This window comes from Salmo trutta, chromosome 36 (genome assembly GCF_901001165.1).
Source record: "Salmo trutta chromosome 36, fSalTru1.1, whole genome shotgun sequence".
NCBI lineage: Eukaryota > Metazoa > Chordata > Actinopteri > Salmoniformes > Salmonidae > Salmo > Salmo trutta.
Genome location: NC_042992.1, coordinates 37510609 through 37536405, shown reverse-complemented (window position 1 = coordinate 37536405; position 25797 = coordinate 37510609). Strand labels below are relative to the sequence as shown.

General features: G+C 42.4%; 3 protein-coding genes across 4 annotated transcripts; 2 read left to right on the top strand and 1 right to left on the bottom strand.

The window, feature by feature from the left end:
- The first annotated feature begins 5459 nt into the window (after positions 1-5459).
- LOC115176033 (transmembrane protein 42) lies at positions 5460-9176 on the top strand. The gene is made up of 3 exons (XM_029735763.1): positions 5460-5746; positions 6380-6526; positions 6708-9176. The coding sequence occupies exons 1-3, from the start codon at positions 5570-5572 to the stop codon at positions 6837-6839; spliced, it is 456 nt and encodes a 151-aa protein (XP_029591623.1). The 5' UTR covers positions 5460-5569; the 3' UTR covers positions 6840-9176.
- Positions 9177-9555: 379 nt separating this feature from the next.
- LOC115176032 (palmitoyltransferase ZDHHC3) lies at positions 9556-18957 on the bottom strand. Of its 2 annotated transcripts, none has more exons than XM_029735762.1 (7): positions 18394-18957; positions 15379-15716; positions 14854-14978; positions 13893-13989; positions 13505-13586; positions 12931-13061; positions 9556-12594 (listed from the first exon to the last, which is right to left on the bottom strand). In XM_029735762.1, exons 2-7 carry the CDS (start codon positions 15682-15684, stop codon positions 12436-12438), a joined length of 900 nt encoding a protein of 299 aa, XP_029591622.1. In that variant the 5' UTR covers positions 15685-15716; positions 18394-18957; the 3' UTR covers positions 9556-12435. The 2 variants fall into 2 exon arrangements, with proteins under 2 accessions (XP_029591622.1, XP_029591621.1); XM_029735761.1 differs by having other exon boundaries at positions 15379-15713; positions 18394-18956.
- Positions 18958-23815: 4858 nt separating this feature from the next.
- Positions 23816-25724, top strand: LOC115176142 (exosome complex component RRP42-like). The gene is made up of 5 exons (XM_029735975.1): positions 23816-23836; positions 23966-24136; positions 24803-24880; positions 25185-25188; positions 25341-25724. Exons 1-5 carry the CDS (start codon positions 23816-23818, stop codon positions 25514-25516), a joined length of 450 nt encoding a protein of 149 aa, XP_029591835.1. The 3' UTR covers positions 25517-25724.
- Positions 25725-25797: the final 73 nt, after the last annotated feature.

The window sequence follows — 25797 nt, the reverse complement described above, 5'->3', positions numbered from 1 at the left end:
TTGTTTTCTTGGTGACTATGGTCCCAGCTGCCTTGAGATCATTGACAAGATCCTCCCGTGTAGTTCTGGGCTGATTCCTCACCGTTCTCATGATCATTGCAACTCCACGAGGTGAGATCTTGCATGGAGCCCCAGGCTGAGGGAGATTGACAGTTCTTTTGTGTTTCTTCCATTTGCGAATAATCGCACCAACTATTGTCACCTTCTCACCAAGCTGCTTGGCGATGGTCTTGTAGCCCATTCCAGCCTTGTGTAGGTCTACAATCTTGTCCCTGACATCCTTGGAGAGCTCTTTGGTCTTGGCCATGGTGGAGAGTTTGGAATCTGATTGATTGATTGCTTCTGTGGACAGGTGTCTTTTATACAGGTAACAAACTGAGATTAGGAGCACTCCCTTAAAGACTGTGCTCCTAATCTCAGCTCGTTACCTGTATAAAAGACACCTGGGAGCCAGAAATCTTTCTGATTGAGAGGGGTCAAATACTTATTTCCCTCATTAAAATGCAAATCACTTTCTAACATTTTTTACATGCATTTTCTGGATTTTTTTGTTGTTATTCTGTCTCTCACTGTTCAAATAAACCTAGCATTAAAATTATAGACTGATCATTTCTTTGTCAGTGGGCAAACGTACAAAAGCAGCAGGGGATCAAATACTTTTTTCCCTCACTGTATGAGATGAGTCAAGTAGGGTATGAAAACATATAAAGTGGCATTGTTTAAAGTGGCTAGTGATACATTACATCAAGATGGCAAGATGCAGTAGATGGTATAGCGTACAGTATATGCATATGAGATGAGTAATGTAGGGTAAATATAAAGTGGCTTGTGATAAATTGATTACATAAATTGTTCCATTATTGAAGTGGGTGGAGTTGAGTCAGTATGTTGGCAGAAGACACTCAATGTTAGTGATGGCTGTTTAACAGTCTGATGGCCTTGAGATAGAAAAACATTTCAGTCTCTCGGTCCCCGCTTTGATGCACCTGTACTGACCTCGCCTTCTGGATGATAGCTGGGTGAACAGGCAGTGGCTCGGGTGGTTGTTGTCCTTGATGATCTTTTTGTCCTTCCTGTGACATCGGGTGGTGTAGGTGTCCTGGAGGGCAGGTAGTTTGCACCCGGTGATGGGTTGTGCAGACCTCACTACCCTCTGGAGAGCCTTCCGGTTATGGGCGGAGCAGCTGCTGTACCAGGCGGTGATACAGTCCGACAGGATGCTCTCGATTGTGCATCTGTAAAATTTTGTGAGTGTTTTTGGTGACAAGCCAATTTCTTCAGCCTCCCGAGGTTGAAGAGGCGCTGCTGCGCCTTCTTCACCACGCTGTCTGTGTGGGTGGACCATTTCAGTTTGTCCGTGATGTGTACGCCGAGGAACATAAACTCTCCACCCTCTCCACTACTGTCCCGTCAATGTAGATAGGGGGCTGCTCCCTCTGCTGTTTCCTGAAGTCAACGATCATCTGCTTTTGTTTTGTTGATATTGAGTGTGAGGTTATTTTCCTGACACCACACTCCGAGGGCCCTCACCTCCTCCCTGTAGGCCGTCACTACAGACACCCTGGTTCGAATCCAGGCTGTATCACACCCGGCCGTGATTGGGAGTCCCATAGGGCGGCGCAAAATTGGCCCAGCGTTGGCCGGGATAGGCCGTCATTGTAAATAAGAATTTGATCTTATCTGACTTGTCTAGTTAAATAAAGGTTAAATAAAAAAAAAAAAATCAATGTTTCAGATGGAGAATCTTAGATCGATCTCATACAGTCTCAAATCTGTAATGCAGATTAGAGTCTTCTTTGATAATAGATAAGAAATGGGAGGAGCAGACACTTTATTTCCCTCTCTGTCTGCACACAATGAGGATTTCAAGTCTTGCCCCAGTTCCATCTGTGACAGCTTCATCAATCTGAAGGGCAGAGATATGGCTGAACTAAGTGCCGTCACTCTCCCCTCCACTTGTTAAGGAGACAGGAAATGCGTCCTAAACGGCACCCTATTCCTATGTAGTGCACTTATTTTGACCAGAGCCTATAATGATCTGTTTTTTAAAAAAGTGCACTATATTAGGAATAGGGTGCCATTTGGGACGGAATCAGGTGGAGTTTTTAGGTAATGAACCTCTATGATCCAGCTCATCAGTATGCTGAAGGGGACATTTATTCTGAGGGCCCCACTGTCTGGATCAGGATTGGGCTGTGTGAGTGAGTGAGTGAGTGAGTGAGTGAGTGAGTGAGTGAGTGAGTGAGTGAGTGAGTGAGTGAGTGAGTGAGTGAGTGAGTGAGTGAGTGAATGAGTGAGTGAGTGAGTGAGTGAGTGAGTGCGTGCATGCAATATAGGCTACTGGGCTGATTTACTGAGAGTAGACCTGCCTTGCCCCACTCAAAGACATTACATTAGCATTGATCCTCCACTCCACCCAACATTAAAATCGAGTAGATTAAGAAAAGAAAAACACCATTCTGCACTAAATAATCATAACATTTAAAACTATAGAAATATAGAAATATATGCAAAAATAAGACTCATAAATATAAAAAATAAGTAACAAAGACAAATAGAAACAAATTTGTGTTGATTTGGCACTCGAGCATCAATACATTACCCATCCCTCAACACTGTCAACCAAGAGTCAAGACTAAACCAATTCACCTTGGTGGTGTGCAGACTGGTTTTATATTATTCTTAACGATTTCGCACAAACCAGAAAAAAATGCAACATAATGTCTGTGAAACTATATATTCACAGTATAATGAATGAATTGTTTATTTAGTAGCATTTTGTAGTGTGACTGATTTTTACTAATTGCATTAGTATTGTACAAAGTTACAGGTGAACTATTTGATAGATTCCCCTGCTCCCACAACCTCACGCTTCCAGTGGGGAGACCTGAGGTCAACCTACCCCCGCTCCCCTCCCCATCTCATACTTCTGAGTGGGAGACCTTCCCAGGCAGTAGCCTGCCTAGCTCACAAACTAGAATCAGGGCGCCCACTCCGACAAGGTTAATTATATCATTGACGTGACGTGCAAATGAGCGATAGAAAAACGATTGCACAAATGTCACCATTACAATTTTTTTTGCGTGGGCGCCACTTGCCACCCCCGGCAAGATGCCGCCCTGGGCGGCTGCCCATGTCGCCTATATCTAAATCCACCACTGCTCGACGGCCTGATTGGTGTCACAGTTTTGCCCCAGACCCAGCTAACACACCTGACTCCAATAATCACCTAATCATGATCTTCAGTTTAGAATGCAGTTTGATTAATCAGCTGTGTTTGCTAGGGATGGAGAAAAAGTGTGACATCAATCAGGGCCCTGAGGACTGAAGTTGCCCACCCCTGGTCTAATGTATGAAAGTCTGGCTTTTAATTTGATTTAATATTCTGAATATTAATCACACTAATTAAAGGTATATTAAACGCCTCTGATGCTCAGCGTTCAACAACATAGTGCCTTCATAGCTCATCAATAAGCTAAGGACCCTGGGACTAAACACCTCCCTCTGCAACTGGATCCTGGACTTTCTGATGGGCCGCCCCCAGGTGGTAAGGGTAGGTAACAACACATCCGCCATGCTGATCCTCAACACAGGGGCCCTTCAAGGGTGCGTGCTCAGTCCCCTCCTGTACTCCCTGTTCACTCATGACTGCACGGCCAGGGACGACTCCAACACCATCATTAAGTGTGCCGATGACACAACAGTGGTAGGCCTGATCACCGACAACGACAAGACAGCATATAGGGAGGAGGTCAGAGACCTGGCCGTGTGGTGCCAGGACAACAACCTCTCCCTCAACGGGATCAAGACTAAGGAGATGATTGTGGACTACAGGAAAAAGATGACCGAGCACGCCCCCATTCTCATCGACGGGGCTGTAGTGGAGCAGGTTGAGAGCTTCAAGTTCCTTGGTGTCCACATCACCAACAATCTAACATGGTCCAAGCACACCAAGACAGTCGTGAAGAGGGCACAACAAAACCTATTCCCCCTCAGGAGACTGAAAAGATTTAGCATGGGTCCTCAGATCCTCAAAATGTTCTACAGCTGCACCATCGAGAGCATCCTGACTGGTTGCATCACTGCCTGGTATGGCAACTGCTCGGCCTCCAACCGCAAGGCATTACAGAGGGTAGTGCGAACGGCCCAGTACATCACTGGGGCCAAGCGTCCAGCCATCCAGGACCTCTATACCAGGCGGTATTAGAGGAAGGCCCTAAAAATTGTCAAAGACTCCAGCCCCGCTAGTCATAGACTGTTCTCGCTGCTACCGCACGGCAAGCAGTACCAGAGCACCAAGTCTAGGTCCAAGAGGCTTCTAAACAGCTTCTACCCCCAAGCCATAAGACTCCTGAACATCTAATCAAATGGCTACCCAGACTATTTGCATTGCCCCCCCTTTTACACCGCTGCTACTCTCTCTTGTTATCATCTATGCATAGTCACTTTAATAACTACCTACATGTACATATTACCTCAACTAACCGGTGTCCCCACTGGTACCCCCCTGTATATAGTCTCGCTATTGCTATTTTACTGATGCTCTTTAATTATTTGTTACTTTTATTTCTTATTCTTATCCACATTTTTTAAAACTGCATTATTGGTTAGGGGCTCGTAAGTAAGCATTTCACTGTAAGGTCTACACTTGTTGTATTCGGGCGCATGTGACTGTTCTGCCTGCAGCTATGGAACCCTGACCTGTTCACCGGACGTGCTACCTGTCCCAGACCTGTTGTCCCAGACCTGCTGGAACCCTGACCTATTCACCGGACGTGCTACCTGTCCCAGACCTGCTGTTTTCAACTCTCTAGAGACAGCAGGAGCGGTAGAGATACTCTCAAAGATCGGCTATGAAAAAGCCAACTGACACTTACTCTTGTGTTACTGTCTTGTTGCACCCTCGACAACTACTATGATTATTATTATTTGACAATGCTGGTCATTTATGAACATTTGAACATCTAGGCCATGTGCTGTTATAATCTCCACCCGGCATAGCCAGAAGAGGTCTGGCCACCCCTCATAGCCTGGTTCCTCTCTAGGTTTCTTCCTAGGTTTTGGCCTTTCTAGGGAGTTTTTCCTAGCCACTGTGCTTCTATACCTGCATTGCTTACTGTTTGGGGTTTTAGGCTGGGTTTCTGTACAGCACTTTGAGATATCAGCTGATGTAAGAAGGGCTATATAAATACATTTGATTTGATTTGATTAATACAGTTTGATTTGATATGATTTATATTATTATTAATTGGGTCTTGCATTTGAGGGACGAGAACTCACTCACAGACCTAAAGATTCCTGCAAGAAATACATTCTTATCCAATATCAACAGAATTCCTAAACACGTGATACCGCTTAATAAACTACTCATCCCACAATGCTACACAGCTGTGGAGTTATTTTGTCCAACCACGTCATGCACCTACTCGCTGACAAAGTATTTTGATTGGTGTGGCTGCCTCGGGACGGTTGTTGGTAGGAAGTAGCCTACAGATTCTGCCCGCACTCTCGGCTCAATACCGCTGTAGAAATGTGATGGATTAGAAAAATATGTGCCTCGGTTGTCAATATGTTCCCCGGCGTTTTCTATGCGCTTCTGGCGGGGTTTCTCGGGGCTGTCGCATCTTCATCTGCAAAGCTGTCACTTGGAGCCGATTACCTAAAAGGTGTATGTGAAACGGGGCTACGAATATGGGGAGAGCAACGGAAATTTAGACAACCCGACGAAACTACCGCTTGTGACTGGGTGAGGAATCGCTGCCGTTTAAGTGCCTGAATTATTAACGCGATGGGATTTGGGTGGCTTTGAATAATGTAGATGTCAATTTGTTAGCGAAGCAATTCGTCCGCGAGAAGTGAAGTTTGGGGTTTTCCAGTGATGAGTTTAGGGGTCCAGATTCCAGCTCTTGCGCTCAGCATCAGCATCTCTCTGCTGGACAGGCGCATGCTGTGTGTCAAGCTCGTGTCGTACACGCGTGATTGAACGACATACCTAGTGCAGTATTACATCATGTATGTTTGTGTTAAAGGAAGATATTTTCATATATGTAATCTATCATTTTATTTATTGCGGCCGAATGTGAGTCTGGTTTAACGTATGGACAATGTTCCATTCAATGTCAATATCGTATTGTTAATTGGGGCTGCTTGAAATGACCTTCATGACGTTGGGTACGTGGTGACATGATTTTAAGGTTCATTTATTAGCCATATTATTTATTTATATAGCCGTTAGGTAAATGCATGTACAAAAAAAAAGATATATATATATATCAAGACAAATAGGCCCCAAATCCATGGAATGCAGCTGAACTATTTGATGTGACTCAAGTCCAAAACAACGTTGTTTTCATTCATATTGTTCGTGTGTTTGTTTCAGCTACACATCCCACTGAGGCTGCTTTGTGGGGGGCTGCTCTTCACCTGTAATGCTGTGATGTGGACGTTCCTCGCTAAGGCGCTCCGGTACTCTTCCTCCTCCACCCGAACCACTGTGACCACTACTGCTTCCAACTTCGTATCTTCTGTAAGTACGTGTTTCCCTGTGGACAAGACACTTAAAATGACTTGTAAATAATGAATAGGCCTAATAGCCTGCAAGGGTATGGTTTGAATTAATAAACGTAACACAGATTTTCCTTTTTAAGTGTTGTCAACAATACAGAGAAGTAAGTGCACTACATTGAAATACCTGTATTGTGCCATAGGCCTTTTTGGGGCAGCTTATCTTCGGGGAGACCCAGATTGCGTTGTGGTGGGTGGGAATCTCCCTCACGTTCTCTGGCCTCCTGGTGCTTCAGAGGGCGGCCCCCAGCGACCGAGCCAGGAAGGACGAATGACAACCTGCCCGGAAGGCACGACTCATGAAGTGATATAGAAAGAAACCAGTAATGCAACCTATAGCCTACTATCTGTGACAAACAATAGCATTTCTCGGGTGAATGGCAGTCATGGCAACTTTGGAAGGTAAAGCACTGTCAAAACATACCATGTAAGGAACATAGTGATTTATCGTTTGAAACACTTTGACATCCTCACCAATGTGTGCTTGCCATCGATTCTTCGCCATGCTTACACTCAGCTTCAGATCACAAAAGCTTTATTTTGCTCACCTATCCTAAGATGACACGCACTGTAGACTTCCACACCGACATTGCATGTTCAAGGTGATGTGTGAACCGAAGTGATAAGTCTCACAAATGCTGCTACTGCTAGATACGCGCAAATACCGCAAACACATAGATATTCTCATAGCTTATTACAGTATCATACATGATGTGGCTCAGAGAATACACTTCATGGCCTTGATAGGAACTTCTGTTGTATCATGTTTGTAGCTGAATATATTGAGGGCTTGACCCTCACACGTTTTGTGGATTCTGAGGAGGTTTGGCCTAGCCTGCCTTTATAGCAAATGTCTAAAAGAAAGTTCCTAACAAGGTCTAAACCCAAATAAATCAAACCAAAGTACACAAATATGTTGATCCTGCCTGGTATCCACTGTAACCACAGCCAGGCTCTGTCAATGCAGTGTGAAGTCAAACTGCTATGTGGCCCAAAAAATCCTAGTGACCTTCTCAGCTGCCTGTAAAGTGATACGGTTTAGTTCACTCCAAAATCAAAATATGTAAGACATTTTCAAACCTCAAAAGTGGTCTAATGTCGAGATGAGACCAACTCCAATGAATGGAAAGGATAGGCACCGTCTAACTTAATACTTTTTTAGAGAGTGCCTGTCTTTACAATTCATTTGGAGTTGAGGCACAGAGCTGGATCTACACAGTAGACGGCCTGGACTTCTTGACATTAGCCCACGTCTGACCTCAACTTAAATTTTGGAGTGAACTATCGCTTATTCCCTTTGGCTTAATTCTGACTTAATATGGAGTCCAAACAACAGTTACTCCAATGTCTGGCCTTTTAATTGAGTGCCACCAGCTTTTGTTTTTCAGCTGTAGACCTGTGTCATGTACAATGTCCATCCTAGTTTCCCATTGCAATTAAAACCAGTTTGAGGTTATCCTCGGGGTAAGGGAACCATCCCGTAGCACAGTCCCTCCCTCTGCATCTTCCAAGACTTCCAAAAGGTCAAATGTTGCTGTGGGGTTTCGAACCGAACTACAGAAAGGGGTGTTCTATTACTAGCATGTTTGTACTACAACAGTGTACTTCCCTGATATTCCTTAACACTGTGATGTGCTATTGTGGAAATGGGCTTTGTGCGTAATACCGACAACAAACGTTACTGTAGACAGGAGTTTGACTTTACAACTTTACTATACGATCAAACTTTCCCAGTTTTTATTTTTTATTTTTTTTATACATATCACATGCATGCAACAACTAATAGTAGCTACCTGTATTCTGACTGTATCTATTAGACGATGATGATGATGAGATGTCTGTATAAATGCAGAAGAACGCACACTATGAAATCGGTTCTCCATCCAGTTGCAGTACATTACAGACTGCAGGTTTTGTATGTAATGTAATCCACTTCCCTGGCAATGTGACTACCTATGCTATTGAATCAGGACGGGATAAATTGGTGCCGACATTTCTCCTGTGTTCTCCAGTCAGTCTAAACTGACGATAAACATTTACCTGTGAAGCCACTGTCACCAAGGGCAAGAGGAATCAAAGGCATTAGCATAGTGGTTACGTGAAACTTTTCTTTTGTCGCCAGCCCCTGAATGGGACACATTTGTTTGAAGGAGTATACTGTAGATATGGATATTAGAAACTGTAGAGATTAGTTTGGGACGTGCATATGCCTGATTAGTGCAGCACGGGGGCCCTACAAGAGGAATAAAGAAAGGGAATGTATTATAAATAAAAATGTATTAAGAATCCTTGAAATGGTTACTTGGACAATCCACCTCCCCATCCTTTGAATATGTTGCTTGGCTCTTAGTAAATTGTGTATGATAAGTGAGGAAGTCTCAGAAAATGGCTGTTAGCCAATAGAATTAGATTGTCACACGCAGCAGCAGTATGTGCAAACTGTCATTTCTTGGACAACAGATGCAGAGAGAAACATGTGTTTGGGCAGACCTAAATCTCTTTTTATGAACCATATCTAGTCTAACAACCTATTTTAAACTAACATTTGTAAATGTCAATATTTTCAATTTGATGGCGCACAATGTTGAATAAACCTCATCTAGGAAAGTGAACTTTTATGTTGATAAATTATTCATTATTTTGAATGACTCATCTAAAATTAAACTACCATCAATGGAAAGAGATGCACATACAGGCAGCATTTATAAGATTAGTCCAGCAAACTTCTCAGATTAGCTAATAAATTGACTCCGACAAAGGCCAGTGTGCTATTAGCATACCAAGTAAGGCATACAATAAATTCAAACTGTACAGAGAAAATAGGCCTATGAAAACATAAAGGTCATTCAGAATGCAACACTACACTCCCAATTCCACAGGTACAGTATAGTTTCTACCTGGATACAGTCTTAAAGGGGATAGTTCACTCAAACTCTCACTTTATCTACCAAAATACATTGAGTGAACAATCCCTTTAATAACGGACGACCATTTTTTTTTTTTTAAAACAATACATTTATTGTAATAATAATATATAATAATTTCCATATGAAAGTAACTTAAACTTTTGCATTCGGATAAACATGTCAAAGAGATGCACATTGTGAATCATCTATTTACAGCAAGTGTGTGTTTAAAAAGTGTATAAATATAGAGACAGAGAATACCAGTCCCTTTGTCAGAACAGAAAAGGATAGATTTGACAACTTCCCGGCATATCCTGTGTTAATGAGTAGGACAAGGTCTTAGTGCTTCTGATCTGATTGATAGTAATTAAAAAAGGTAGACTGAGCAAAATGACATTGCCACAAGCAATGAGTGAAATGCAAAACTTTACTCTCACACAGTATCTGTGCATGGGTTCGCTCTTCAACGATCTTAGTTGTTGCAGAACTTGACCCGCTATGCGGTTTACTTTGTGCATCCATGTCATATAGCTGAGTCTACCTTTAATGTAATGAAAGGGGCTGGGGTAACATGAGCTTTAAGCCAGCCTCTTCCTAAGGAACCTCATGTACCCCATTACTTCTGTCTCTCCTCAAAGTCTCTGGCAGACAGACATGAATCAGATTCAAGAACTTCCCACTCCAGTACACAGATCTACAAATAATTAATACATGCCTGTGAGGCATGCTGATATTGTACATGATCAGCTGATAATTAGTTGAAAGGTAAACTGGAATGAGCTGCAAAAGCACATTTAAAAAAATTAAATATTCGGTCTTGTTGGAGAAGCATTCATTCTGATAAGACAGTCAACTTTAATCACAGTATTTGATGAGATATGTGATAGTCACTACATAGAGATAATAAGGGTTCATCAGTTCAAGCAGGATATGGCAGTATTGAGATATAGGTAGTTTAGAGTGTACCACTTTAAAATAAAAAAAAATGTGCATCAAATCAGAAAGAGACAGTAGTAGATTTGATTGAAGCATCTTAAACTTTAAAGTCACCCATTCGGTAAAAAAAAAAAACAGCTTAGAAAAGGTGACTTTCACAATACAAGTCACTAAAAGTAGCATTACATTCAATCTTAATTGATTCTTTATACTATAGCATAAAAATCTATAAATGTGGTCCATACACTTTAAATGGCATCCATGCCTTGCCAATGCACTCTGTATTCTAAATGTAATTAGCAAACAATTTTGTGGGTCGTAAACCAGAGAAAATGGCAGCAAAAATATCCCACATAAATTAGGATGTCTCTCAAATGGCACTCTATTCCCTACACAGTACACTACTTTTGACTACAGCCCTGTGGGCCTGGTCAAAAGTAGTGCACTCTATAGGGAACAGAGTGCCGTTTGGGACACAAGCCATAGTCGTTCTATTCGTCACCAACAGCCCATATTCTTTCTACAGTAAGGCTCGTGGACACAAGTGATTGTGTTATAACTTTCTCACAGACAAAAAGGCTTTTTCACTGAAGTATCTGCTTTGAATGAGGCTTGATTGTTTGCAATCGATGCCTAATTGTCCCGAGGCAAACAACTTCGACTTCTATGTATCTAGGAGACCGGTCTGTGTCTAAGTTTGAATTAGCTAGCATTGTACACAATGGTGACTTTAAAAAAAAAAAGTCTACTTCCAGGCAGTATGGTCTTTCAGGCTTCAATGCACATGTTCCACTGGCCTAAATTGCATCACCAATGTTTGCTCCACAAAGCTTAACTGTGCCAGATTCATAAACAGAATGTCAAGCTGATAGCCTGTTTTTTTTTTACATGACATTTACAAATTCCATTAAGTGAACACAGGGAATTACACTTGGGTGCATGCTTCTGTTAAAATAAGTAGAAAATAATATTTACATTTCATTGACCAGTTTTCTAGTTATTGGGTGACCAATTGAAAAATCTCAGAAGGCATCGTGATCATTTTTCTATAGAAACAGTTGTCACATACACCAGCCAGTAAGACATCATGCCACACAGTGGAACAACAGAACCATCCACTGTCACCAGCCGGTTCCACAGTTGGACTTTCAATCCATTGTTGTTCCCAATCTCATCTTCATCCTGTCATGACTTTTGGAGGGGACCTGTCGTGCAAATAGATATGACTGATAGCCAGTGAAAGGAAGCAAATACCCTATTCAACTTAAGGTTACAGAGTTACAAAAATCTCTTTACCCAATTGCCATTGTCCATGATGCACTGTCCTATAAGGCAAAGAATCTGCAGCTTGCAGCAAAAGATTTGGCTGTTCTAAACCTCAAACGTAATGCCTTGTGGGCCATCAGTACTCCAACAGTGTGGCACCAAAGCTATAGCTTACACCATTTAGGCTACGTTATGGAAAGGCAGAGGTACTGCAACATTGGAAGACAAAAATCTGCCTATCGGAACTGATTGGCTTTTCAGCGGACGAAAACAATATGAATTCAGCTCATGCGTTTGCTTTGTTTAGGCCTAGTCCTTAAACAGGAAATGACCAAATACAGGAAATACTTTGGGTTTAAGAGCATTTACATTTCCGTTTCTATCCCAAAGGCAAAGCCCAGTTTTTAGCCAGCTCAGATACAGGCTCTGGCCAGGTTACATCAGTAAGTGCTTTCTTCATTGGTAAACGTGAGAAAAGCAGAGAGGCATTTTACAGTTCATGGTTTTGTAGGGCATGGCAGTGATTGTAAACAGAAGGGAAAATAGATTATACTTCATACAGATATCCAAATGTGTGGCAGGTATTCAAAGCAAGCAGAAAAAAAGATTTTTTTCACAAAGAAAAATGACAACAAAAAAAAGGGTCAGAAGAGTTCATGCTCAGTGAAGCCAGGCGGTGGGAAGACTATCGCCCGTACGCATCATCAGTCCGCACCCTGAAAGACAAGCTGGTAGCATGGGTGCTGGAGCATGGCTTCCCGTCTCAGACAACGTACTGGTAATAGTCTGCCTTCCCGTGGTCAGGGGTTGCAAAGGGACTTAGCCAGGCTATAGAGAACGGATGGCCAAATACCACCCTCATGTTCATCCACTTTGTCCTTTTAGCCCATCTCCTCTCCTCCTTTTTCAAGTGCTCTATGCCCTGTAGATAAGATCCAACAACATGCAAAACATCAGCAGGGGCAATAATGATGTCTCAACATAATCCTGGCTACTTACTGTATACATCTTTGGGACAGTTCTCTTAAGACCCTGAATAAAGCTACAGGCAATATGAATCTAAGCACTAAGCAGCAGGGTTGGGGTCAATTCCATTTAAATTCAGGAAGTAAGCTGAAATTCTAATTCCAGTTTACTTCCTGAATTGAAATTGACCCCAACCCTGCTAAACAGCGACAGTTAAGAAGGTAGAGAGGAGCACTGAGTGAGGGAGTGAATGGGAGCAAAGGGTTGCTGGTAGTGTGTTCAGTTCACTTACCGTCTCATCGGTACAGATGGAATGGACCTGGGTCCCTAACATCACTGAGGTGAAAATGAGGAAGAGGAGTCCCTCAAAGCAGAGGAGGATGAGGAGGATGACGGTCGCTGGAGGAGAGAATGCACTGCACTCTTGGGAGGGCCGAGGGAGGGAGGGCGGGAGGGAGAAGAGAAGGGAGAGAAAGGTTTAAACTGGAGGGCACTGATGGTCTGGAAGCAGAGGACAGGTGGGCTGGATTCCCTCTCATCAGGTAAGTATTATCTTAGGACTCAGGGGGCAGGAAAGGTGAGCCAAAAGTTGAAATCTTGTATGTATCAGGTAAATTGACCAATTAAGTCATGCTCTAACAAAGTGAGCCAATCAAAGGATGAGAAAGGAGAACAATCTGGGTACCGGAGAGGAAGACAAAATGACACTTGAAGAAATGGAAATGAATATAGTTACAAATGGAAATCACAACACCAAATCCATTAAACGTGTTTCTCTGTTGCAGACTTACCACGCAGAGTTAAAAAAACAGTATGGTGGATTTGGCAAAGCATGCTAATACATAGCGGAACAGCATGGTACTCACTCGTCCAGTTTGACTCAAAACAGAAGATAAAATGAAAGGCAACCATGACCAGGGCATGGAGGGATATCAGTGCAATGTACATCTGAAGGGAGACAAAGAATATCGTAGTAACATTACATTACATTATTTAACCGTGCAGGACTCTTATTTTGAAAATGCAACTCTTATTTTTGTCAAGATTTTGAATAATGTGATGTATTGGTGAATGTGAGGGAAAGTTGACAGGTTTGTAGGAGGAGATGGATAGTTGAATTAGTCGGCGTTAACTAAAAGGTTTGAATGCTTGGACACCGGCAACATCTCACGTGAGTGAGTGAACAACGGCTTGTAGTGAATGTGTGTTTGAGTAATAGCAGCATGTCGGAGTCGCTCGAGGCTACACACTCACTGTGAAAAGCACAAAGAACTTCTGGTTCTTCTCTCCTACGCAGTTGTTTACCCATGGGCAATGGTGGTCCATCTTCTTGATACAGCGTTTACACACACTGCGAGGAGCACGCACACGAGGAGATGACATGAAAGCAGGGCATAGCCACATACAGAAGAGGCGTGGAAATATGGTCCAAACCGTGACCTACACACGCTGCTCCTTCTGGGTGTATGAAGACCAGCCAGAATGCATAGCTAATTATCAGAAAAACTCAAAACACACACACACCAACGCAGCAGAGAGGGGAGAGACACGCCACTCCTAGTTGCACGGTACACACTGACTGCATCCCAAATGGAACCCTATATATAGTGCTCTACTGTTGGCCAGAGCCCTAAGGGCCCGGTGCACTATATAGGGAATAGGGTTCCATTTGGGACAAACGCCATGTTGACATTGATGGAGGTGAGAGATGGGAATAACCTGCTAAGCCGGACTGTACTCTCCGTCACACAGGAGAGTCAGAGGATGTATATTATCTGAGGGTAGCAGACTGACATCTCAACTAGGCCCTGAGACATCATCACCAATCAGCTGCCCTATGGAGCTGCAAAGGCTGCAATATGCTTAAATAGAGGTGCTCTGATACCATGGCATTCTCCGAAGGTGGAACAAGTGTATAGTATAAATACCATGATACCATCCTGTACGTCACATCAATTGACATTATTTTGATCAAATATATATACCAAGGGTTGCTCCTTTTTCCTAATTCAACTTTGTTTTTAGCCATTTTCGTCCCTTGAAACTAGGTTCAAAGCACTTCAAAGTCCGGGGAACTCCTTCTTAGCCATCTAGTAAGTACCAGTGGGTAGAAGTAATGCAGCAGGGCTGAGGCTGAACAACAGTGGCGGGAAAGAACATTTGAAGAAAACAAGTGGAATGGGACAGGGCTCTCTAGACTAGTCCTGTACAGAACCTGCAGTGGTGAGCTCTGTCGGGCTTGATACTGCAGCACTTGGGACATTTGTAGACCACCTGACCAGGCTTGAGGTGCAGGCTCTCGATAAACTCCTTGGTGGCGTTCCCTTTAGGCACCGCACCCTGGGATAGAGACACGGGTTAGGACAGGGGCATTCACACGTATCTGAAACCAATACACAGTTTTGAAGTTCTCGACAAGCAGGTTTTCTTGGGAGGACAACTTATTTCAAGATTGAAAGCTCTACATTTGACAGTTTCGCCTGAGAGTCCACTCACTGGGTGAGTCGCAATATCTCCTTTCTCCTGACGTGTGCACTCGTTCACTACTGCCCACAAATCTAAAAGCATTGGATTGGTGGAGGCATGGGCTCGTGGGAATGTCCACCATATATGTTTTTAATTCCAGTCATTTCCTTTTAAAATCAGTGAAGGGACGTGAACAAGTGCACACTTTTAGGGGGAAGGAGAGACGATTGGAACAAAGCTACAGAGTCACTGACAGACAGACAGCCAGACTAACCGGGTCTGTGCACATGGCCCGGGCGTGTGAGGCCAGGGCGAGGAAGGCGAGGGTACTGAACAGTGCCCCGTTGATTAGACTATAGAGCAGGTTCTTGGCAGGCAGCAGCACGACGAAGAGCACCACGAACTCGGCGTAGAACACCAGGCACCAGGTGATGACGCCGCACACGATGCCGCAGCAGTCGCGGATGAACCACATGGCGCCGGAGCGGGGGAGGGGCGGGGGAGGGGCGCAGTGCTCGGGCTGCAGGTAGCCGGCTTGCCTCTCGATGTCCCTGCAACGGTTTGCCGGGCTCTTCTTCATTCTAGAACGGATGCAGCTCTCGCCGCATGCTGCTGGGAGAGAAGGGTTTGGACGGTTAGGGACAGGCTACAGATACAGGTGTGTCAATGAAGTGGTGTCTGATGTGCCAATGTTGCATTGCATTTTCTGTGTTGTTGGTATGAGCTGTCGTTGTGGTGTAAACATATAGAGAGGAGGGAAGTGAGAAACTACAGGTGTATACAGAAGAGAGAAGAAAGTGAGGCGTCAATGTTTCATTGTCTGTTCAGACAGTATTGTAATGTGGTCTCTTTTCTGTTATTTGTTTAAACGTGGTGTTGTAGACTGGAACAAAATGAAAAGGCTAGACACCTAGAAAATGTGTTGTCTTTTAATTAAACTCATCTGAAATGTGGCGACGTATCAACTTTGACATGCAAATCAACCGTCTGTGCAAACAGACAATAACAGACAAAGGGAGTGAGAGAAGAGACGGCGAGGGGAGAGTTTATGAAGTTCCTGTTAGTCTGTTTAAGTATTCTAAAGTCTTTAAATTCAATTACCCTGGTCGAAAATGTCCCTGTGGTCAGTTTAGGCCCACAGTCACTAGAAACAGAAAGTCAGCGTAATAAAAATGTCCTTTATGTCCAAAAATATTAAGAAACTGCAAGTTAAAAACAGCTGAGTATTCCTAAAATAAACAAACACACTGCCTTTCAAATGTATTTATCAATCGAATGTCTTTTATAAAGCTCTTTTTTACATCAGCATTTGTCACAAAGTGCTTATACAGATACCAGCATAAAACCCCAAAGTGCAAGCAAAGCAGATGTAGAAGCCCAATGGCTAGGGAAAACTCCCCCCCCTCTGAAATCTGGCCTATAAGAGGTCAGAATTTCATCCATCCACGTGGCCAATTCACTGGTATTTTCTGTGTAATCTCACTTTTATGATTAGCCATAGGGAGTCCCATAGGGCGGCACAGAATTGGCCCAGCATCGTCTGGGTTAGGGGAGCGTTTATCCGGGGTAGGCCGTCATTGTAGACGGGGCAGCAGGGTAGCCTAGTGGTTAGAGCGTTGGGCTAAATCAACATTTTAAAAAACAATGTGGTATCATCGGTCATATTGTATCAGAACAACTCGTAGGTGAATCAATGTTGAGAGATGACTGAGGGTGTCACTCCCATAGAGTGAACAAAACTAACAGTATCTATTGTACTACATCATAAATACTGTTTCATTAAAACCCAATAAGTCAGGAACCATACAAAAACGTTGTACTGTAAACATCTCTTGCTGCTGCATGAATCCAGTGACAACCTGTTACCAAGGACGATGCTACATAATGAATTCACTATAGCTGCTTCGGCATTTGTACACAAGCAAAAGCACTTTCAAGAAAAACACTGCGAGGCAAGCATCGATTAGTTACTATCTGCTAAATCAATGCTCTTTTGTGGTTGACTGGAAGTGGGAGTGTATAAACTCCTCCACTGAACGACATGCTGCTGTTATCCTGAATGAACCGATTGACTATAGTACCGTCTTTGTCTTACAGCAGAAACTCCTTTCACAAAACTGCCATTGTTCAAGAAAGCAATAGTTGACAAGTCACACATTTAGCCTTAAGTCTCAGAATTCAACTGAGACTCCAGTATTAATAAACATAATGTCTAATAGATATGACACTAACAACTTCAATGGACCAATGAACCATTATGGAAGAGTGGATTGTGAGCACTATACTGTACGAGCGCTATACAGCTGAATGAGGCATCAGTTTAATAAATGATTTATGGGGATGCAGGATGCCCTGCTGCTTGTATGCCTCCAACAGTAATGAATAAAACTGAGGAATGATGGTAGACACAGAGGAAGAGAGCACAGGAGAATGGGAGTGAAAGATGGGAGTGGAGGAGGGATGTGGCTCAATAGGATGAAATAGCAGTTAATTAACAGGCTGATGTGACTTGCATGTATAACCTCTGCTGGCAGCCCTTGACTTACATAAGCATGTCAAGGGTCTTATCTAAAAGTCTAGATTTAATGTAGGAAGCCTTTGCTATGTTGATCACAATGATCGGTCTTGTCCTTAGTTTAATTGTTAAAATGTTGTATTTCGATTAACAATAAACAGCAAATGGTTGTATCAAGAACCGTGTAGAAAGTTTTCAGTATGGAATTCCCATAGCAGATAAGTACTCTGGCGCACTAGAAATCCTAGATTTTCTGCAGTTGAAGAGACGCAATCCTAGGCAAAAGGCCGGCAGATGGCGATATTGATCTGGTATTGATGATATTGCAACCATATCTATTCATTTGGAGATTTTCCTAACAAAAAAAATCCACTGGCAGTAGTAGTAAAATGACCAAAATTGAATAAAAATGGTAAATTGACCTGTCAAGTCACAATCACCGTTATTGAGCTAGAATTGCAATGTAACATGGTTCATTAGCTAGCTGTACTAATGAAAATCATCTCGATTCTGTCAGATTCAGAATCTAATGCTAGCTAGGTAGTAGGCAGACACTAGGCTACTAAACTGTAACTTATGTGGGAGACACCAGGGGATGAGATGGGGGGGGGGGGGCACTGTGTAGTCTAATGCATGTGTGTGTAGCTAGCTAGGTAGGTCCAAGGATTAGCTTTGTTTCACAGATTTGGTGGTTTGATTTGGCTAGTAATACGCTTGCTAATTTAGTTAGCTAGCTTGGTAACGTTAGAAACAACCATGATGATTTCAACTCACCCCTTTCGTGGTCGAGGAAAGAATTTTCAGAGAATAGTCCTCTTTTTGAATGTCTGGCACGCTAACGTTAGCTTAGGGTACACCATTCACGACAGCAAGTCGTAGTAGTTGATTGTAGATAGTTAGCTAACTAGTTAGCCTTGCTAGCGTGGGGTTAGTTAGCAGTACACCCCCCTTGATGTGTCTCACGAGTCACACTTAACGTGTCAAGTCCATCGTTAAACTACAAAACCCACTTGGTTTCGATGTTCCGGTTATTCATATGAAAGTTCCCATATGTGCGATATGAGTCGTTCATCCTGGTTGGGTGGGTGCCCGTTTCCCTCATTACTTAATCTAGAAAGCTCTTTCGCAAGCAAGGAAAAAACAGGAAGTGCCCTGCCTTCCATGCACAAGATTTATGTGAGCTCCAAAGGTCCTCTGGCGTTCCAAACACCGGCCCCTTAGTTAACAGTATCTTTGTTGCCTCTGCAAGCAGATCTAGGAACATATTTCCCTACCAATCTACTAAAAACCGACCTAGGCTATCAGTGTAACTAATAGTTTAAAGGCCGACAGATGGCGATATGAGTCGTTTCATCTTACCGTCCAAAGCAAACGCATGCAGCTGTCTATATAGTGTATACATATCCCCCAGTGGACCAGTAAGTACATCAAACATTCTCCAATCCGGCTGCAAATGCATTGATTTCCTCCTTAACTCGATTTAATTGCGAGAAGGAATGTAAAAAAACGTGGAAAATATGCATACTTTCTTTATGAAATACATTTTTCACCACCTTGCTAGTGGCTAATGCTACTTCCTGATGATCTGCCCTGTATTCAGACAGGGATAAACAACAGATTACTGTAACCTGATTGGCTGAATGCAATACACAACATCTAGGGGTGTATTCATTATGGAAACGTTTACTGTTTAAGAACCAAACGGAAGCAGACGAAATGGGGACCTGCCTGAATTTGTCCAATAGAAACTCTCGTTTGAATTTTCCATCTGGAGTAAACCTTTTGCAACAGAATCAGCTTAATGATTACACACCAGGACTAGCATTCCTAGGCATTAGCCGCTCTAGCATGGTTGTGGAAAGTGGTGTTTTATAAAGAAAGTACACATATTTTCCCCGCTTTTCTCGCCATTAAATCGAGTTGACGAAGAAATGTTTTATGTATGAACCAGTCCATGAGGGATAGGAGTGTATAGCTGGCTGTATGTATTCCATTTGGACGGTAAGATGAAACTACTCAATATCGCCATCTGCCGGTCTTTGGACTATGTAGCTAAGTCAATTTAAACTCCCACTGCACTATAAAGTAGTCCTGGTAAATCTATTTTGCTCACCTTTGAGAAATAGCTATTGCTATTTTGTTCATAAAAATATGTCGAAATTAAACATAGCAGTAGTCGAAGAAAAATCTACCAAAAAAATTGTCTGAGTTTGAATGCGTAAGAACCTAAATCATTCACATGTTATCTGAAAGGCTATAAAGTACCAATTTAAACGGTCCAAAAAAATACATACTAAAATGTGTGCAGTAGAATCGAATGGAAGAACTGTGTTGATTTGTACACTGATCCAGGAACAATCTAAATAGGTTCAGGCACTGAGGTATAATAAGAAGCATATATATATATATATATATATATATCATCTATGCCCTTTTGCCGCTCTTTGATGACGTGAGACAGCTGAAAAAACACGCGTGTTGGTGCATCATGGACACTGTACAAGTCAGTGAGGCCGAAAAAGGGTATATTATGCATGGTTTGTGGGTAGGTTTCATTCTGAAAGATATTGCTACATGCTCATGTTTAGTTTTTTTTTTGCGTGAAATAATTGTCCCAGGTGAGTGCTACCTGGAGTTTTTTGTTGATTGGTGAGTGCATTGTTGCTTCTGGTCGAGTACAGTATAATTCTAATATGAGGGACTCTGGAGGTAGTGTTGTAACGAGTCATCTATGATGAGTCGCCCTCTTCCTGTCCCTATCCTAGCTCTGCCAATGCCACAGCAGAGTTTGGGGGTCGGGGTGGTGATGAGCTGGGCATGGAGTTGAGCAACACCCTGTACAAATTGTTCGACGTCTACTGTATGATATTGATATTTTAAAAAGGAATATAAAGGAAGCGAAGCTTAGGCCTAGCCCTAGAGAGGCAGATGGAAAGGTAGAGATATGCAGGCGCTATGTTCCCGAGATGCATTCTTTATCCTTGTCAGATAGGCTACTACTGCTATACAGATGTAGGCGTACAGAAGGAGGCAAATTCGTTATTTTTTTTTAAATAAAGATAAGCATTGTATTGTTAGATTAAAGGAGTAACTCTGGTAGGCCTAAAACATTCTTCCCCACCTCAAGGTTCACCCTGAGTCAGTTGGTGCTCCGGTTGCACTCTGCCTTCATGGGCCTGCAGGAGCTAAGCCTAATACTAGCCATACCACACCAAACCTTCATAAAAGTTTCTTAACTTTATTGGGGTAATATCAAAAGTAAGTCAATCATTGCTCAATGTTTATGGGTAAAATACAAACAGGTTATTATATTGCAGCATTAAATTACATTTTGCGTAATGGTTTGCCCTCTGGTTTGACCTTTTCATGGTTTGAGTGCAAGTAGCCCTATAGTAGGCCTGCCGGTATTATATTACACTATATATACCAAAGTATGTGGACACCCCTTCAAATGAGTGGATTCAGCTATTTCAGCCACACGTAAATACTTTGTTGAGACAAAATGTACTTGCTAAGATTGTGATATGTTTTCTCACCTAGCTACTTTAAGATGAGTGCACTATTTGTAAGTCGCTCTGGATAAGAGCGTCTGCTATATTACTAAAATGTCAAATGTTTACACTAATGCACTCCTATTTCAACATCCTGAACACTTCATAATGATCAATGTTGCCTTGTTTGCCACACTGTCATTAGATTAGACTGTTACAAAACTATCTTTCTGTATGCTGCCACAGTATCTGCTGTGTTTTGACATTCCGATTGGCTAGGCATAGGTCACTCTTTTCCAGGTATAGGTCTTCAAGGTCCAACACACCTGAAATTCCGAGATCCCGGGATCCTTCCTAAATACAGAGGTTTGTCTCAGGTCTTGGTGGGTCTGATATACACTCAACAAAAATATAAACTCGATATGTAAAGTGTTGGTCCCATGTTTCATGAGCTGAAATAAAAGATCCCTGAAATGTTCCATATACCCAAAAAGCTTATTTCTCTAAAATGTTGTGCACAAAGTTGTTTACATCTGTTTACATAGTGAGCATTTCTCCTTTGCTAAGATGATCCATCCACCTGACATGTGTGGCATATCAAGAAGCTGATTAAACAGCATTATCATTACATAGGTGCACTTTGTGCTGGGGACAATAAAAGGCCACTCTAAAATGTGCTGTTTTGTCACACAACACAATCAAATCAAAATCAAATTTATTTATATAGCCCTTCTTATATCAGCTGATATCTCAAAGTGCTGTACAGAAACCCAGCCTAAAACCCCAAACAGCAAGCAATGCAGGTGTAGAAGCACAATGCCACAGATGTCTCAAGTTTTGAGGGAACGTGCAATTGGCATGCTGGACTGCTAGAATGTCTACCAAAGTTGTTGCCAGATAATTCAATGTTCATTTCTCTACCATAAGCCGCCTCCAACGTTGTTTTAGAGAATTTGTCAGTACGTCCAACCGGCCTCACAACTGCAGAGGGGTCTGCTGATGTCAACGTTGTTAACAGAGTGTCCTACGGTGGCAGTGGGTTATGGTATGGGCAGGCATAAACTATGAACAACGACACAGCTGCATTTTATCAATGGCAATTTGAATGCACAGAGATACTGTGATGAGATTTTGAGGCCAATTGTCGTGCCATTCATCCGCCGCCATCACCTCATGTTTCAGCATGATAGTTCACAACCCCATATCGCAAGGTTTGTACACAATTCCTGGAAGCTAAAACTGTCCCATATCTTCCATGGCCTGCATACTCACCAGACATGTCACCCATTGAGCATGTTTGGGATGCTCTGGATCAACATTTACGACAGCACATTCCAGTTACCGCCAATATCCAGCAACTTCGCACAGCCATTGAAGAGGAGTGGGACAACATTTCTCAGGCCACAATCAACAGCCTGATCAACTCTATGGGAAGGAGATGTGTCTTGCTGCAGGAGAACATTGGTCACACCAGATACTGATTGATTTTCTGATCCATGCCCCTACCTTTTAATTTAAGGTATCAGTGGCCAACAGATGCATATCTGTATTCCCAGTCATGTGAAATCCATAGATTAGGGCCTAATTTATTTATTTCTATTAACTTATTTCCTTATATGAACTCTAACTCAGTAAAATCTTTGAAATTGTTGCATGTTGCATTTATATATTTTGTTCAATATAGTTGCCACAGGCCTCGGGCATGTACAATTAAAATTGATTTACCGACAGGACCCATTCTCTGTTAATTTAACGTCTAAGGTGATGAGAACTGCGCGAACTCGTTATCCATGTCAGCCAATTACAATTTAATAAAACGTATAGCTGAAACTGGTTCCGGCTGCTTACCTCACGTACGCCTGCTGCTGAGGAGAGAGCGAGTGAAATGAACCTTGGCCTAGGCTACTGTTGATTGCGAAGATATAGTCCTTTTTCATTTAAGTAAAACGAAAGTTACAGGAGAACGAGTATAGTGAAAAGAAGCAGACAAGGGGAATGTCATCCGTGGGGACAAGTTTTAATATTGTAATGGACAAAGATGAGAAGAACGTTGGCACGGCCAAATGGACTGTCTGCATCTCGCTATTCAGCATTGATACACTTTTCAAACTTTAAATGATTTATTTTCGTATTTATTATAATTTGTTTTATCTTTATTGTTATGATTCTGTAACAGTTAGGGCTGACCCCAATTAGTCGACCGAGATTGTTTTAGGCGAGCAGTAACAAATATATATATATATATGTATTTGCGCCCATCTCAGGGAACTAATCCATTGCGCAGGCCTAGACTAAAAGCCAATTTATGCTTGATCCAAAAATGTGGTAGGAGGGAGGCTCCATGTGGAGGGTTTGACGCAATTGCTAAGCCTCCAGAGGCATTCAGAGGCCATCCTGTATGAACACAAACTCACTTATATGACAACAGCTCTGCACTGCTCTGTGAAGCGCAAGAAACATGAACGCTCTTGACTTCTGCGGAGGCCACGTCACCATAAACGCTGCATGGCCAATGCAGACGTTGGATTGACCATGCGCCCAGATGCACTTCTCCAGTGCGCTCTCTCCCGCCAGCTTGTGCTCTTTAATTGTTTCATAACTTCATTGTGTGAATTGTTTGCGTTTGATTGTTAGTGTATATCAATTCCCAATTACATATCACCAGTAGTACATTTACCGTTAATTCGTAGAATGTCTAATCTACAATGTTTGTTACTTTGGTTAAGGTAATTTATGTTATTATTATTCCAGTCTTCCCGTTCTCATTGTCGGAGTGGACACATTGTTTGCAGAGTGCACAACCTATGCTAACCTTATGAGAAACACGTTTTCGTTTATTTCATTCCTTTTATGAGTTTGGTCAATTTAGTCACTGTCTTTTATTTGTGGTGGATGCCACACTGCAGGAGAAGGTGTGTTCAGTGGTCAGCCTGATCATCTCTGTCACCCACAAGGGGACGGTCACTTGCGTCAGGAAGGTGGGAGGCGGCAGCCTGGACCCAGAGAGCATCTTTGAGATGACAGAGGTGAGATAGGATGCCTGCGCTCCTCTTCATATCATCTGTCCTCTCTCACCCCAACAAACTGTTAGCATTGAATGTTCAGCTGTATCAAAGTTGAACCTTATCAGCACATCACAACGTTGTTTACACAATTACACCCTTTGGGGGAATTTTGTGCGGAGGAAATTCATGAAGTGTGTGTGAATGTACAGTTTATTTTGTTTATGTGAATGCAATGCAATGTATATGTATCCAGGTGCTGTATACCTGAGAACGCTACACACACACACAGACACACACACACACACACACACACACACACACACACAGTCTTGTACAATTAACCTAGTGGGGACGTTGCGGGGACACACAATTCAATCCCATCCAAAATGCTTTTTTCCGTAACCCCTAAACCTAACCCTTACCCTAACCTTAAACCTAACTTGAAAATGTAACCTTAACCCTAAACCAAACCCTAGCTGCTAACCCTCACCCTAAAACTAAGCCTAGCTCCTAACCCTAAACCTAATTCTAACCTTAACCCTAAACCCCCTAGAAATAGTATTCGACCTTGTGGGGACAATTTTTGTTCATTTACTATTCTTGTGGGGACTTCTGGTCCCCACAAGTATAGTTAAAAACATCTACACACACACACACATTTTTATGCTCTGTTGTATATCTCTACAGACAGGGAAACAGGTAGGGAAAGCCATCCTCATGAAGCTACTGCAGAAGGAGGAGAGTCTGGGAAAGAAGAGACAGAAAGTAGGCTTTCAAAAAGAAACATTTAGGTTTATGCAACAGTGTTAAATGTGTGTCTTCCTTACACTTCAAAGCAGGGACATTTTGAATCACCGATAGAAATGACCTGTATGAGTATTTTGATGAAAGGTTAATGATGTTTACTTGAATGCTGAACTAAGGTGGAGGCGGCAGATGGCAAACATGTTTTTACCACTATTGAATTTACAAATAATGACCAAATTCAACAAATGTGTAACTTGAGCAGTGTGTTCTTGCCATTCAAATGGCTCCAATAAAAACTACGCCTCTTTCTTTTGTCTTCCAGATTGGTCAGGATTACACGAATGTTCAGCATTAAGTGAAGTTGAAACCGAAGAGTACTTATACTGTATACCTCTATAACTGAATATCTTTTTCTGTAATTGAGTAGATACCCTGATGGCGATAGTCACTGTGTCCTATTGTCCTTAACACGTGTCAGATTCATCAGAGGAGCATAAAGTGCACAACCAAAAGAGCAGATGTGAGACAGGACCATTTCCACTTCCTAAGAACCGTGGCCTGGAGCATATGATCTACTTTGCCAGAGAGGAGACCGGTCCAAAGAAACACGTATGTATCCTACTTCACCATGTAAAAACCTTGCCAAGATCCTGAGTAACAAAAAATAAAAGCAAAGAAATGAAGTTGCATTGCAATAATCCCAAAGACAAATGATTTAGTTGACCATAAAGTGAATAAGAGATGCCATTTGACTCAAATTAGAACCATTACACACTATTGTTCTTTTTCAAAGTACAGGGTGGGACCACTGGGACATCCAGAAATCAGATAAGGATGTCACAGTGCATGCGATGTCTGGGACTGAGAGTATGAGGTTCTGAGGTTGGACAGCTCCAGTTCCAGGCAGCAGTTTTCAATTACACTGTCTTTTCCTT

Coding starts and splice junctions, on each gene's coding strand:
- LOC115176033 (XM_029735763.1), top strand. CDS start 5,570: ATGTTCCCCGGCGTTTTCTATGCGCTTCTGGCGGGGTTTCTCGGGGCT. Junction 5,747..6,379: donor AAACTACCGCTTGTGACTGG/GTGAGGAATCGC, acceptor TGTTTGTTTCAG/CTACACATCCCACTGAGGCT. Junction 6,527..6,707: donor CTTCCAACTTCGTATCTTCT/GTAAGTACGTGT, acceptor ATTGTGCCATAG/GCCTTTTTGGGGCAGCTTAT.
- LOC115176032 (XM_029735762.1), bottom strand. CDS start 15,684: ATGAAGAAGAGCCCGGCAAACCGTTGCAGGGACATCGAGAGGCAAGCC. Junction 13,990..14,853: donor GACAGAGCTCACCACTGCAG/GTTCTGTACAGG, acceptor TGCTCCTCGCAG/TGTGTGTAAACGCTGTATCA. Junction 13,587..13,892: donor AGTTCTTTGTGCTTTTCACA/GTGAGTGTGTAG, acceptor GTCTCCCTTCAG/ATGTACATTGCACTGATATC.
- LOC115176142 (XM_029735975.1), top strand. CDS start 23,816: ATGTTTGTTACTTTGGTTAAG. Junction 23,837..23,965: donor TGTTTGTTACTTTGGTTAAG/GTAATTTATGTT, acceptor TCCTTTTATGAG/TTTGGTCAATTTAGTCACTG. Junction 24,137..24,802: donor GCATCTTTGAGATGACAGAG/GTGAGATAGGAT, acceptor ATATCTCTACAG/ACAGGGAAACAGGTAGGGAA.